The following is a 14970-nucleotide window of genomic DNA, read 5'->3' on the forward strand; positions in this document are numbered from 1 at the left end:
CAGTGTGCCTTATAATCCGGTGCACCTTATGTTTGCACTGAATTCCAAAATCTGTCCCCGACACAGAGAAGTAAAGTGTACAGTTCGTACGCCAGCAGCAATGAACCAATCAGGGATTGTTGTCCGAGTTCTGCAGCATAGCCTCGGTAAAAACCAGATCGGTTTTTCCACGCATCACCGTCCCTGTTCATCTGCGACTCCATGCGCGCCCATCTCACTGCTACTGTGAAAAGGGAAGGGAAGCAAACTGTTTCGGAGTTTGCCGTCATTCCTGGAGGATTAACAGAAGAACTCCAACCGCTGGACATCGGTGTAAACAGGCCGTTCAAAAAGAAGTTGAGCGGCGTGGGAGCGATGGACGGCAGACTGCGAACACACGTTTACTGAGATGGGAGGCGGCGCCGGGCGAGTTACACCACCAATGGATGGTGGATGCCTGGCTAATGCATCGGCCTTAACTGTCTGAGCTTCACTAAAGCCGCATCGTCGCTGAACAGCCACCTGGAAACGAGTCCGACTCCGACAATGATGAGAGGGAGCCTGGCATGTTTGATGGCGAAACATGCAGTTCAATTCAGATAAGAAGAGGAGGACTTTGATGGATGTGGATTCAGTTATCTTTATTTTCTTTTGTTGACCGTATGTTTTAGCATGCGCCTTATAGTGTGGAAAATATGGTACTCGACATAGTATCACAAAATATGTAACAGAAAAAAACAACAAACAGAAAAACAAAACACACACCACACAAAGCATTACATTAACACCCTTCCAAAAATAAGTTCTCCTTCTACCACACTACAAATTACTTCCCCATAACTCCAAGTGTGACAAAAAGTATCTAAATCTGAAACTGATTTATAAAAATTAAATTCAAGCAATAGCCTAGACTTCACCAGGTTCACAAATAAAGAAACCACGTCAATATTCAACTCTTCCTCCACCTTCCTCTTTCTGCTTATGTACACGGCCATTTTAGCCTGTCCTAACAAAAAGTTTATCAGCTGACATTTACTCTTTCTTTGGCGTGTGAATTTAACACCACATATAAAACCCTGTTTAGTGAAAACTTTGCCAAATCTGTTGAAAATAGTTCTCAAAAGCACAAAAAGAGCTGACAGACGAACACAGTCAGAAAAACAATTAAACACTGTTTCCCTCTGTTCACAACATGGACAGCAGGATTAATAGCAGAAACAAATGAGTGAACAGCTACAATACCATGAAGGATTCTCCACTGTAAATCTGCATGTTTTATACAACGATTCCCATTCAGGTTTGATTTCAGGTGTTAAGGAGAGATGAGATCTCCATACTGTGTCACTGCGTCCATTCAGTTTGTTTTGATTGAGAGTTTTTCAAACAGCCTATAGATAATTTTCCCAGAAGCTCCTTGTAGGAAGAGTCCTTTACTGTCCACCGAATCCAGTAAAGGACCAGAGCAGGTCTTATTCCCAGGAAACAGTCGGATGGATGGAAACGCGTCCAGTTGATTTGGTAACACAGTATCTTCATAATAATCGGTCAAAAGGGAACATTCATATTCACTTAACTTGTGTTTCCAGTAGCTCAAAAGCTGACCAACAACTCTAACAGATTTTATTCCACAGGATCATCCAGTTGAGGTCCAGTCATCTCTACCACCCTCCCAAAGCAATAGACATTTGCAGTGTGGATAAGTTTGGATAAGGTTTTTCTGCCCCAAACAGGACAATCCAGCAAACTCCCGAACAGAACCGGTTCTTGGAGCAGCCAGTGCAGAGACTCAGCCTGCTGCTGCCTCTCCTTCCTCAGCAAAGTCCACACAGAGAAAACGCTCTTATAAAAACCTGTGAGAAGAGAAGAGTTCAGTTTGCTGGAGTCCATCAGAAAGAGAGGCAGATCCAGACCCATGCCGCCAAATCTCTGAAGAATGCAGCATGATATTCTCCTCCACACAAGGTCTGTGGGTCCTGTGAGCATCTCTGAATGAACTGAAAACGAAAAGCAGCACCTCTGCTGGCCAGATGGACCAGGCCTTGTCCACCTTCTTCTCTCGGCAGAAAGAGAATACTTTGAGGAATCCAATGAAGTTTATCCCCAAAAAATCCACCAGAACCCTTTGAACATTTGATAAAAGAGAAACTGGAGGATCAACACACATCAGCCGGTGCCACATGACGGAAGAAACTAAATTATTAATAACAAGAACTCTTCCTCTATATGACATTTTAGGTAAAATCCATTTCCATTTCAAAAGTCGACCCTTAACATTATCTAAAACATTTTCCCAATTTTTTTTGCACAAAAATTTCACTACCTAAAAAGACCCCTAATTAAGCCCACCTTTTCTCCACACTAGGTCTCCAGGCAGACTGAGTTGATCCCCCAACCAACTCCCAACAGCGATAGCCTCACTCTTTCTCCAGTTTATTTTAGCAGAAGCAGCCAAAAAGAAGAACAGTGTTGACTAAAACATCAATATCTTCCTGCTCGTTTACAAAAACTATTAGATCATCAGCATAAGCTGACAACTTTAAAGAGACACCCAGGAATAGAAACACCACACCAATCTTTCCTCAGCTTATGAAGCAACGCCTCCCAGAGGGCAGGAGGGAGAAGAGTGTATGTGAGGTCCTTGGTGATTTTCCCAGCCCTTTTCAGATACCTCTTCCTGAAGATGTCCTTAATGGCAGGGAGCGGTGCCCCGGCAATGTGCTGGGCAGTTTTCACCACCCTCTGCAGCGCCTTCTGGTCAGAGACAGAGCAGTTCCCATACCAAACTGTAATACAGTTGGTGAGGATGCTCTCGATGGTGCAGCGGTAGAAGTTCGTGATAATCTCTGAGGACAGATGGTTCTTCCTCAGGGTCCTCATGAAGAAGAGGTGCTGGTGTGCCTTCTTCATGAGTTTGGAGCAGCTGGTTGTCCAGGTCAGGTCCTCGGATATGTGGACCCCCAGGAACTTAAAGCTGTCCACACGCTCCACCTCTGTCCCCTTGATGTGGATGGGTGGGTGTAGGTCAGCGTTCCTCCTGAAGTCCACGATGAGCTCCTTGGTCTTCTCTGTGTTCAGCTGCGGGTTGTTTTTGTTGCACCATTCAGCTAGATGGTCCACCTCCTCCCTGTAGGCAGCCTCATCGTTGTCTCTGATGAGGCCAATCACCGTGGTGTCATCTGCAAACTTGATGATGGCGTTTGAGCCATGGACAGGTCTGCAGTCGTAGGTGAGGATGGAGTAGAGGAAGGGACTCATCACACAGCCTTGTGGCACTCCGGTGTTTATGATGATGGTGGATGAGAAGTGGTTATCCAGCCGGACATGTTGGGGTCGACTGGTCAGGAAGCTGAGCAGCCAGTTGCACATGAGTGAACTGATCCCAGGTCTGTGAGTTTGGTAATGAGTGGTGATGGAATGACAGTGTTAAATGCTGAACTAATGTCTAAGAACAGCATTCTGGTGTAAGTGTTCTTGCTGTCCAGATGAGAAAGGACAGAGTGCAGCGCTATGGAGACTGCATCCTCTGTGCTCCTGTTCTGTCTGTATGCAAATTGGTGGGGGTCCAGTGTGGGGGGGAGACAGGATCTGAGGTCTGCTAGGACCAGCCACTCCAAGCACTTAGTGATAATGGGGGTGAGGGCTACCGGGCGGTAGTCATTGAGTCTGGTTGGGTTGGAATTCTTGGGAATTGGGATGATGGAGATAGACTTGAAGCAGGTCGGTACCACAGCGCGGGCCAGGGACAGGTTGAAGATCTCCATCAGCACTCCTGCCAGCTCCTCAGAGCACGCTCTGAGGACACGTCCAGGTATGCCATCAGGACCCGCAACCTTGTGGGATTTAATCCTGCTCAGAGCCGCTCCTACGTCAGTGGAGAGGAGAATCAGTGGCTTTTGGTCTGAGGTGGTGGTTGCCTTGGTTGCAGTTGTGGTGTTCCCTCTCTCAAAACGAGCACAGAAGTTGTTAAGCTTGTTGAGGAAGGAGACATCAGAGGAGGCGGGTGAGGTGTTGAGATTCTTGTAGTCTGTGAGAATCTGAAGGCCTTGCCACATACGTCGGGGGTTGGAGTTGGAAAAGTGATCCTCCACCTTCTTTTTGTAGTGGTGTTTGGCCTTCTTGATTTCCCTCTTCAGCTCAGCCCTGGCTGCACTGTAGGTCTGTGCATCCCCTGACCTGAAGGCGATGTTGCGGCGGGCCTTCAGCAGGAGACGAACATCTCGGTTCATCCAGGGTTTCTGGTTGGTAAACATGGTGATGCATTTATGGGTAGTGACGGACTCTATGGTAGTGGAGATGTGGTCCAGTACAGATGAGGCGTACTGATCCAAGTCTGTGTGGTGGAAAGTATTCCAGTCTGTATTCCTGAACCGATCCCGGAGCACAGAGTCTGACCCCCCTGGCCACACCTTTACTGTCCTCACAGTGGGTTTCACACGTTGGATGAGTGGTGAGTACCGAGGTGTGAGGAACAGGGAGAGATGATCTGATTGTCCGATGTGGGGGAGGGGTGTCGCCTTGTAAGCTCCAGTCAGATTGGAGTAGACATGGTCCAGGGTCTTGTCTCCTCTGGTGTGGCAGGAGACGTGTTGGTGAAATCTGGGGAGGACTGTCTTCAAGTTGGAGTGGGTGAAGTCACCCGCAACAATAAAAGCAGCCTCGGGGTGTTTGGTTTGCTGTTTGCTAATGGCCGCATAGAGTTCTTTCATGGCTAGCTTGGCATTAGCATCTGGGGGGATGTACACAGCAGTGAGGATGATTGAAGTGAATCCCCTTGGGAGGTAATAAGGTCTGCATTTGACCATTAAAAACTCCGCATTCTGTGAGCAGTGACTTTCGGTAGTAGCAGAGTCTGTGCACCAAGCTTTGTTAATAAAAATGCACAAGCCTCCGCCTCTGGTCTTACCGGAGTCATCTGCCATCCTGTCGGCTCGGTGTGTGTGGCGTCCAGTTAGCGGGATAGCATTGTCCGGACAGCTGTTATTTAGCCATGTTTCGGTGAAAAACATGACATTTGAGTCCATAATCCGTCTGTCACTCGTGATGGATAGTCGTAACTCGTCCATTTTATTGGACAGAGAACGGACATTGGCGAGGAAAATGCTGGGTAAAGGGAGCCGGTGTGGTGTTAGCTTTAGCCTAGCTCGAACCCCTCCACGCCTACCCCGCCTTTGTTTACGGTCTCTTCGCCGTCTGCGTGCACTTTCACTCGGGCGGGAGAAGTGGACAGCCTCCGGTGTTCTGGAGATTTCTGGGATGAGTCGAAGATCGGCGATAAAAGTGTTAATATTGTAGCTCCACAGGTCCAAAAGCTCATGTCTGCTATAGCACAACAACGCGGTGCAGTTCTGGAAAAAAAAATCTGGTAAGAAATAGATTTAAAAAAAAAAAACACTAAATAGCAGGTCCTGGAGAGACGATTGTAATTGTTGAAGATATATTCCTCACCACTCTTAAAAAGAAGAATTACCTTGGCTATTTTCATATTGTCTGGACCTGATGAAAAATATAAATTACATATACATGTAAACGGTTCAATAACATAATTCATTATATCCTTTACAAACATCATATTCATGTTCACCCAATCTTTTGATGGCAAAAAATTGGGCGAACAACCCAAAAGATGGCGGCCCGTGAACAACGCAAGGCTCAGCGTCTCTCATGTAGGTGCGTACCTTTCGTTTATATATTCCAGAGTGAATGAAATGGAGCACAGCTGCTGGTCCACCCTGTCTCCGCCCATAAATACTCATGTTAATTAGTATAAATACCCAGAAGGCTAACTCCACGTGTCCCAGTAACCATGGCAAAGGTCCTTACTTTCCAACAATACACAATGTCACCTTAAATATTCAAGCAGAACTATTTACAAGCTAAGAATTTAACAAGAAAAATAAAATATAGAGAGTAAAATGATAGAATGTGTAGAACAGCAGACCATTCAGCTGGGATTTAAAGACACACAGCATGTTAGAGAGTCCTTTGTTATGAGTGGGGAACGTTTATTCCATATAGAGGAATTGTGTTGTACCAGGCCAACGTGCCACTGAATTTATCAGACACTTTGTGCACATAAACTGCACATATAAAGAATGGAGTGGCTTTCTATTCACAAAGCTGGTATGGCTTGATGGAACGACTGTCTCAACTTGTCCCCAAATCAAACTGAACCGTTAACGCACAGCTCCTTCTACTTTCCCTCTTACATGCTGGGGCAAGTTCTGCTCAGGGCTCCAGGATCGCGCTGGGGAATCTGAAGGAGAATAAACCATCAACATGTCCCAGCAGATCAAAATGGTCTCTGAATACACACTCCCTCCAAAGCAATATTCTCCAACAGAACCAAAGCTGACATTGTTACACAGTAATTTAGCTACTTTCAGAATATTAAAATTATATTTTATTTTTGTAGTGACTATTTGTCCCCAAAACTTAAATTCAAAAATAAAAAAACTCAAGACTCAAAGGTGATCAAATCAAAAAGTGAATCCAACTCAAAATAGTCACCTGATGTATTGTGGGTTTTAGCTTACGCAGTCCAAAAAGATCAAAAAGTCAAAATGCAGTTCTCGGTTGTTTATTCCAAAGTTCAGGCAAAACAAGTTACACAGGATTTTACTGCTCCCCTGCTCTGACACCTGCACCTGTTCTCTAACGGATGGGATAGACTGATTGATGACTGAGACTGGCTGTTTCCATAGACTGGCTAGTTGACTGATGGCTGATGACTGAAGTGACTGGTAAAAAGCTTATGACCACCCACCCGCACATAAGCTACCTAAGACACACCTATTTATACCGTGAAATACCCACATACCAACCTGAAGTTAATTAATTAATTAAGTGAATTCCTAATCAAAGAAATTATTCTAAATAATAAATTAAACAAAGATTCTAATTGTAAATCAACTAGAAAATAAGCAAATAAAAGTAAACTAAATAATCTAAATTCTAAGATTTAACTGAAAATAGGGAAAAGTGCCTACAGTTTTATCTTTGGCTTTGTGAACTAGTTGAACAAACCTTGGTTCTTAAGCATACACATTCACACTGAACTGTGAAATCTCAGCATTGTTTCATGGGTTATTGCCTATCAGTGAAATTCATCTGGATTATATATGATACATTATCAAATATTCTGGTTGTTAGACAGTAATTGTCTGATGAGGCAGAAAATAACTAACAACACGGGAGTCTTTAAGACTATCATTGACTATTGTCAATTTGACTTTTTTCCTTTTTGTTCCTTTTGATTATTTTTTTCTCATTATTTGATTTCTTCTTTTAATTTCGACTTAGCAGGTCATTTAATTTAACTTCCTATTTAAAAAGAGAGTTAAATTAAGTAAATTCAGGTATCATAAAACAATACCTGAAAGATTGAAAGCTCTTTGGATATTAATTCCTGAAATTCAGATGGTGCCACAAGTTGGTAATTTTGATTTACTAACTTTGTTCATATTTGCCTTCCATGCTGCCTGGTAGCTTATGTGAGGTAAGCCAACCTGTTATTGCACAACACTGTTCTTTATGAGATGATGTGTGGGTTTTTTTCTATCATCACATTATCAACAGACATGCAGCAACAAGCTTCAGGGTGATATAGTGTTGGAAATGCTGCCTAAGTTTGTGTTAATATCAATCTTCAGACAGACGCCGAGAATCACAGAATTCATCTAACAGGAGAAATTCAGGATTCTTTGCTTTAATGATTTGGGTTTTTCTGTCCAGATCTACTCACTGTGCCATCCTGGTGCCCAAGCCAGAAATCTGTGAGGATCAGACAAATATATCATATGAAACATAGACAACTTGTAATAAAAGAGACTTAGAGGGTCAGTGCTTCCAAAACAATCATAGATGAATCTGACATAAAAATGAACAAAAGTTTAGGAACATTTACACTCTGACAACATGTGTGGACAAATAGTTGAATATTCTTCAGCAGTTTTAGATGTGGATATTAAATTTAATGTAATTTTTATTCAATAATCATTTTTATATGTCCTGATACAGTTCTGCCTCTACATAAACACTATGATCATTCTCCATTAACTTTAGCTTTAAGCCTCTAAACATAAACATCAGAGGTGGAGTCCCAAATATTTTATAGATGCAGAGTGTGAATAATGCCTGTAATTATGCTGCCTTATTTATATTGTTATAGTTTTACATATCATAGACAAGCTGAGAAGCTCCTCTGGCTTCTTATGCATTTTTAACATGTGTTCACAGCCATCAGGATGTAAACATTATCAAGTCAAATGTACAATATGTCCAACTGAGATCCAGTTCATTTCCTGAAAGCTTCAACAACACCCCAGATTCAGTTACTTTCACTTTTATGCTTTGACAGAACACCACCATCCAAAATGCTTTTTAGCATTTTGTACAATCCTGTGATCTAAATAAATATATTCAATAAAGTTTTAATATAAGCTGTAAATATTGAAAGACAGACTGAATCAGATTTTAGAGTTTTTGTCACTTGGATAAAAAAATTTCACACTTGACTTTAAGACTGATTTAGTTTTTATGCAAGATGAGCTGGAAACATTTATAGTTATTCATATGTAAGTGATTTTTATTCAAAGTGACTTAAAAATGGGGAAACATTTTGTATTTTGTGTCTTTAAACCATAATAATCAATAGGAATTATTCATTGTGATATTAATTTGTTTTGTTGTATTTCCCATTTCTCTGAAACATAATCTGTTGAATCGTATATGATAGAAAACCAATCCTACCTTCTCTTGTTGGTTTCAGTAGCTGTGTAGAGCTGAGCAGCCAGGTGTTCCCACCTGTAAACTGAAATGGGTCGGCACACCCAGTTTATACTGCCTGCTTTCTGCAAAATCATGTGACCAAAAAGGGTCATGTGATTTCACAGAAACATAATCCCTAGATTGTTCAGATTAAATTTTTTTTATAATTTTTTTTTTTTGGTAATTCAAATTTTATTGATTTTCTGAATATTGTCTCATATAAGGGGCTGCACAGTGGTGCAGTTGGTAGAGCTGTTGCCTTGCAGCAAGAAGGTTCTGGGTTTGATTCCCAGCCCTGGTCTTTCTGCATGGAGTTTGCATGTTCTCCCTGTGCATGGTGGGCTCTCTCTGGGTACCCTGACTTCCTCCCACAGTCCAAAAACATGACTGTCAGGTTAATTGGCCTCTCCAAATTGCCCCAGGTGTGAGTGTGTGTGGTTGCGTGTCTCTGTGTTGCCCTGTGACAGACTGGCAACCCGTCCAGGTGACTTCGCCCGGAACATTAGCTGGAGATTGGCACCAGCAACCCTCCCGACCCCACGAAGGGACAAGGGTGTAAAGAAAATGGATGGATGGTGGATGTCTCATATAAAGTACAAACACAAGCCAAAAATAAACAAAAAGGCTGGTGCCCCCCCCAAACACCCAGGGTTCAGCCATATATCATATCAGTGATTCTTGAGAATAGGGACAAAATGGGTTTTAATTTTCCCATAATTTTTTTTTTTTTTGTTATTTCTCAACCTTATGTATGCAAATATGACAAATAATGTTTAGGAAATGTAAAGATGCTAAGGTGCAGGCTCCCATTTGCAACATTTTTTTTTTAAATTACATTTTTAATCGACCTGAGCCAGAACATTGTCATCACCATCTGACAAAAATAAATAAAAAATAATTTTTAATGACCCTATTAGCGATATTTTTACTCAATTTACAGACAAATGCTTCTCAAGAAACAAAATAAATATTATTTAAAATAAAAAACAAGAAAAAGTCCATCTGACGGAGTTGACACAGAACTGAAGGTGGTGACAAACTAGTGAGTAAAATTAAAAATACATTAAAATGAATTAATTGCACATTTAAGTGAGATTTGACAACAATTTCACTGAAAGAGTCAGAAAAACTCTGATGGAGTTGAAAAAAAGCCAAACTACCTCAATTTATATGATGTTATTCTGAAGGCGGCCATATTGTAGCTCATCAAGTCCATGAAATCTTTACAGTAAACCGAAATTAAGCTTTTATTTCACAAAATTTTATCAAAGTTTTGTAAATTATCAGTTATGGTGATGACACATCATGGTTGTGACAAACAACTTAGGAATAAAACAGAAGAAAAAACTAAAGAATAACTACCAGAGCTAACTAGCCTCTTAGCAAAGGAAGCGAAAGGATGACGTCATGGGGTCCTCAGAAGTTCTGGTGCCCCCCAATAATGCCTGATTTTTTTACATTCTTTTCATGTCTGACGGTGTTGACAAAAACTAGGGACACATTTCACTGGAGTTGGAAAATATCTAAAAATTATTTTTAATTCAATTTATCGATACTTTTATAATTATTTATATGAATACTTATACTTAATTGTCATAATATATAATTTTAGTATTTCTTTAATTATTTTAAACTATTAAATCCCTTGTCTGCTCCTGGACAAGGGATTTTACAGGCATCATCCACCGACTACAATGTTTAAAATAAAAAAATATTCAGCAAATAGCTGGAAAATATACATTGTTGTGCTCACATGACCCAGGTTAGTTGAGTCAGATATTTGAAAAAAATATATTTTGTGTATATTTTATTCAAATTTGGTGGTTTAATCATAGGACCTGTTTTGTCCCTATTCTCAAGAATCACTGATATCCATGTTACAGTGTTATTTCAAAAACATACAGTAACTGGGGAAAAAAAAGTTGTCCGGGAAAATCAGACTTCATCCAGATTCATTACTCGAAGCCGTAATTCTTTTCAGTGAGTCCCAAAAGCTATCCCATTCCATGTCCCTGTTCCCATCCATGTTGTTGAGCATGACTTCATAAGAAGCTGTATCCGTCATTGATTTAATCCACTCATTTAGCTCGGGACACTTTGTGGTCTTCCAATGTCTTAAGATGATCCTGCAGGCTGTCACCAGACCGACCACCACAACTGTAAAAGCTCCTTTTGGGGTGTTCGGCATTTGAGATCCGTCTCCCAGTAAACACAGTTCTGGAGTCTGAGGGATCTCTGAGCCAAGCCATGCACTCAGAGCCTCCAAGATTTTAATCCAAAATGGTGAAACCAGAGAGCAGTCCCAAAAACAATGTAAATATGTGCCCACTTCTTTCTTACATTTCCAACACATATTGTTTGACATTATTTTCATTCTATGTAACCTCATAGGTGTATGATAATATCTATGTAGCACCTTATACTGTATAAATTTACTTCTGGCCTCTTTCACATATTTACCACTCTCTGACAGTACCCTCAACCATCCTTCTTTTGTATACTCTTTTCTCAGATCTTTCTGCCATAGAAGTTTAATATTTGATGATTCACTACTCAGATTATAACTTAGCAGCTTATAAAATTGAGAGGCAGTGTGTCGTTCACGCGGCATCTTAATATAATTCAATATATCATTTTCTACAATCTTTTTAAATTTTGAGGTAACACAATGTCTCATCTGTAAATATTTCCAAAAATTTGCTTTACCTTCCAAATTAAATGTGTGAGTAAGTTCATTGAAGGACATAAATTGTCCATCTTTGTACAAATCACCAATGACGCATATGCCACGTGAATGCCACTGCCTCCAAAACACAGGTGTTTTACCAATACATACCTCAGGATTATTCCAGAGAGACGCATATTTCTCTACCTGATGTGGAAGCTTTAACAGTTTGTGTACTTTTGACCAAACTTTACAAGAATGAACATAAACTGGGTTTGTTGTGTCGATCTTTTGAGATAATTTGTGTTTAGGATCAAACGGAAGACAAATATCCCTTTCAATATGTAACCATTCCTGCCCATTCTCACCTTCCCAATGTTTAACTAATTTTGCCATTTCAAATGACAAGCAATAGAGCTTAAGATCTGGAAGTTCTAGGCCGCCCTTTTCCTTAGGAGCATATAATTTTTCTAATTTTATTCTCGCTCTTTTACCTTCCCACAAAAAATGTTTAGTTAAATTTTCATACCTTTTAAAAATATCAAGTGGAATTGTAATAGGAAGCATCATAAGCACATAATTAAACTGAGGGGCGGTAATCATTTTTATAACATTAATCTTACCCCATAATGTTAGTTTTATCTTCCCCCACTTTTCAAAATTTGTTTTAATTTTTGAGAGCACCGGATTAAAATTTAGTGAAGGTAACGCTTCCAGCTCCCTACTGAGCCTAATCCCAAGATACTTCATGCCTTCAGGTACCCATTTGAATTTAAAATCTTTAACCATGTGTGAATTACATAAAGAGATTTAGCCCAATTTATTGAGTACCCTGAAACCGTCGAATACATCTGTATAGTGTCCATTAGGTGCAGCAAAGATGTAAGTGGATGTAAATAAATGTGTGCACTTCCTTAAACCACACCTTAAAGCAACAGTTATGAAACCTTATTTTAACAGCAACAATGAATGTAATGTTACTATTACATGTGATTTACAAATGAGGATTTAATAAATATATAGTTAATACAAATGTAAGGAGACATTTCATTGTGATGGTTAGATATCCTACAATTATATTTATATTACCTAAAATATATTAACAAGGTGCTTTTTCCAGCTTTTTGGATCTCAAACAGCAGATAATAAAACTGATCATATCTTTTGTTGTCAGGTTGAAAAGTTGTGCAGATCTGAGCAGAAAGAAGACGGTCCCACCGATAAACTGTGAAATGAGCTGCAACCAGTTCATGCTGCTGGGTTTCTGAGTCATGTGACCAAAAAGGGTCACGTGGTTTCACAGAAGCGTTCATCAATCCTCCCTATTCTGTTTGCATAATTACTGATATGAGCCACAGGTGGCAGGAAGTAAAGCAGCTACATGAAGGTGAACTAAAATCAGAGAAAAACCAAGTTGCTGTGGATATTAGTTTTTTAGCTTTACTTCGATTTTAAAATAAAAATGTTTTCTTTGATGGTCCAGATAAACCATTTTGTATAATTTTTCTGAGGCATAATGTTTGTGTATTCATGAGTGGATGCAGGTAGCTTAAAAGTGCAGTTTGAAACCGATTTTATTGTTGTTGTCCATTAAAGCCTGAGATGTGCTGGCTAGAAGCTGTTACTGCACCAAAACTGATTTGTTTGTAGAAAAAGCCAAAACTTCAGAGTATGCATGTATTCAACGTGTATCCACAAAGGTTTTTATCCTTTAGGGCCTAAGCCTTAGGCTTCGTGCACAAGAATCCGGCGTTTTGGGAAACCAGAAATGATCGTTTTTAATTTATCGATTCAGGTTACAGAGTGGATAAATTTAAAAATGGCGGTTTCATGTGTCAATGCGAGCAGCAGGCACGTGCAGAGGAGGGGGGGCTGGGGGGGCTTGAGCACCTGCCCTTTTTGCTCCTTGCCCCCAAGTGCCCTTTTGGTCAATTTTTTTTTTGTTTGTTTTATTTCCTAAGCCCTATATGACACATAACAACATGTACGAAAATTATTTGTGTTTTTCTTGGGTTTTTTGTACAACATAATAAGCCCCCCGGTCACCTTGTGACCTTTGACCTTTTGCCCGTGACCCAGTTGCCTCTCCACAGTGAGATCAGGCGGCTAACTGGAGCTGAACGTAGCGAACGTTCAGATTACAGATCAGTTTTTGGTGAATAAAGTGGAGCAGACCTGCTGCTGGTCAGATAACGGAAAACGTTGAAGTCTCGTTTCTGCTTCAGCGGTTTAAGCAGAGAGGTAATTGTTACGACCACTTATAGTGCAATAAAAACAACCAGTATAAAAGGGACAATATTTATTATTACAAAATAAGATGTGTATTTGCAAAAAACAATAGGTAAACAAAAATAAATGAAAAACAATGGAAAAAGAAAATCAAACTAAAAGAACACCAGGGTGCAGCGACAACTGCAAAAAACAAAAAACACAAATTACCAAACGCCTATTAAATCTTTGCAATAAAACCATTCAATTCAATCCAGTTAAAAAAAATATACAAAGCCTACCTGCAGCGTCGACCAACCACACGCCCAGGTAGGAATCGTCAGCTCAAAACATGAAGTGTGGCCCTATATAAAAACATCACACAAACACTGACTGAATATAATCAGATTAAGAGTTTTTCTTTACAACAAAAAAACTGACACAAACCTGATCGCAAACAGTGGGACGTGTGGGCCAACACACCTGGTTGAACACAGAGGAGATTGACAATTGCCCACCGGCCTGACAGCTTCCCTTTTATGGGAGCTCAAAATGTGGAGGAAGCGACCCCTGGTGGTTCCACCCGTTACAGACACTGACAGGCCTCTGTCTGCCTTTCTCTGCAGAACTACTGAGGGGAGGAGAAACTGTTCTTATCCATCGATTCAGGATTTTTATCATACAGACATTAGGCTGTTGTTGTTGTGCTATTAGCTAGCTGCTAGCTAACGACTTTGCTAGCAAACTGAAAAGCTTCTTCCCTGCATCATTAATGATATCAGTCATTCTTCAGGATTGATTATAGGGAAACATCGCCCGTCCAAAACTTATCATCTCCATAATGGATAAATGTCAGATCTTCTAATTTGCTTTGCTGCATAATGTACATTGCATTTATTCTTGCATTAGGTAAATGTATCTTGAAGGAGAATAGCACTTAAATAAAAGTCCAACAAGGATATTAGAATTGAAAATAACTCACCCTGAATTACCATGATAGATATAATGTATGTCATTAATGAAGGGGGAAAAACTCAACCAGACTTTAAGTTTAGGGTTCGCAGAGTATTAGGTTAAATCTTTCCCCAATTATTCAATGAAAAAAAAAAAAAAAACTCAGTTAAGTAAAATAAAATTATAATCAAAACTGTTGGAATTGTAATGATTCATTTTTTACAACAAAAAGTTTAGTTTAAAAAACTTTTTGAGTTAAATGACTCATTTTTGTCTGGTGAACTTAAAGTTATTTGCCAAACAAACTTTTATTTGCTCACATCAGGAATCTTGTGTTGTGATTTTAGGCCCCGCCCACAACGTCATGTGAGAATCACAAGCAAAACTTTGAGTCAAAC

General features: G+C 40.1%; 1 protein-coding gene across 1 annotated transcript in view; it reads right to left on the reverse strand.

Moving 5' to 3' along the window:
* Window positions 1-7749, reverse strand: part of LOC103132561 (uncharacterized) — a 16840-nt gene extending 9091 nt beyond the window's left edge. Inside the window, exon 1 of the mRNA XM_016667457.1 lies at window positions 7721-7749. Coding sequence (XP_016522943.1) covers window positions 7721-7728 — 8 coding nt within the window. The 5' untranslated portion in view covers window positions 7729-7749. The remainder of the gene's footprint in view (window positions 1-7720) is intronic.
* Window positions 7750-14970: the final 7221 nt, after the last annotated feature.

This window comes from Poecilia formosa, unplaced genomic scaffold, assembly GCF_000485575.1.
Source record: "Poecilia formosa unplaced genomic scaffold, Poecilia_formosa-5.1.2 Scaffold1124, whole genome shotgun sequence".
NCBI classification, from domain to species: Eukaryota; Metazoa; Chordata; class Actinopteri; order Cyprinodontiformes; family Poeciliidae; genus Poecilia; species Poecilia formosa.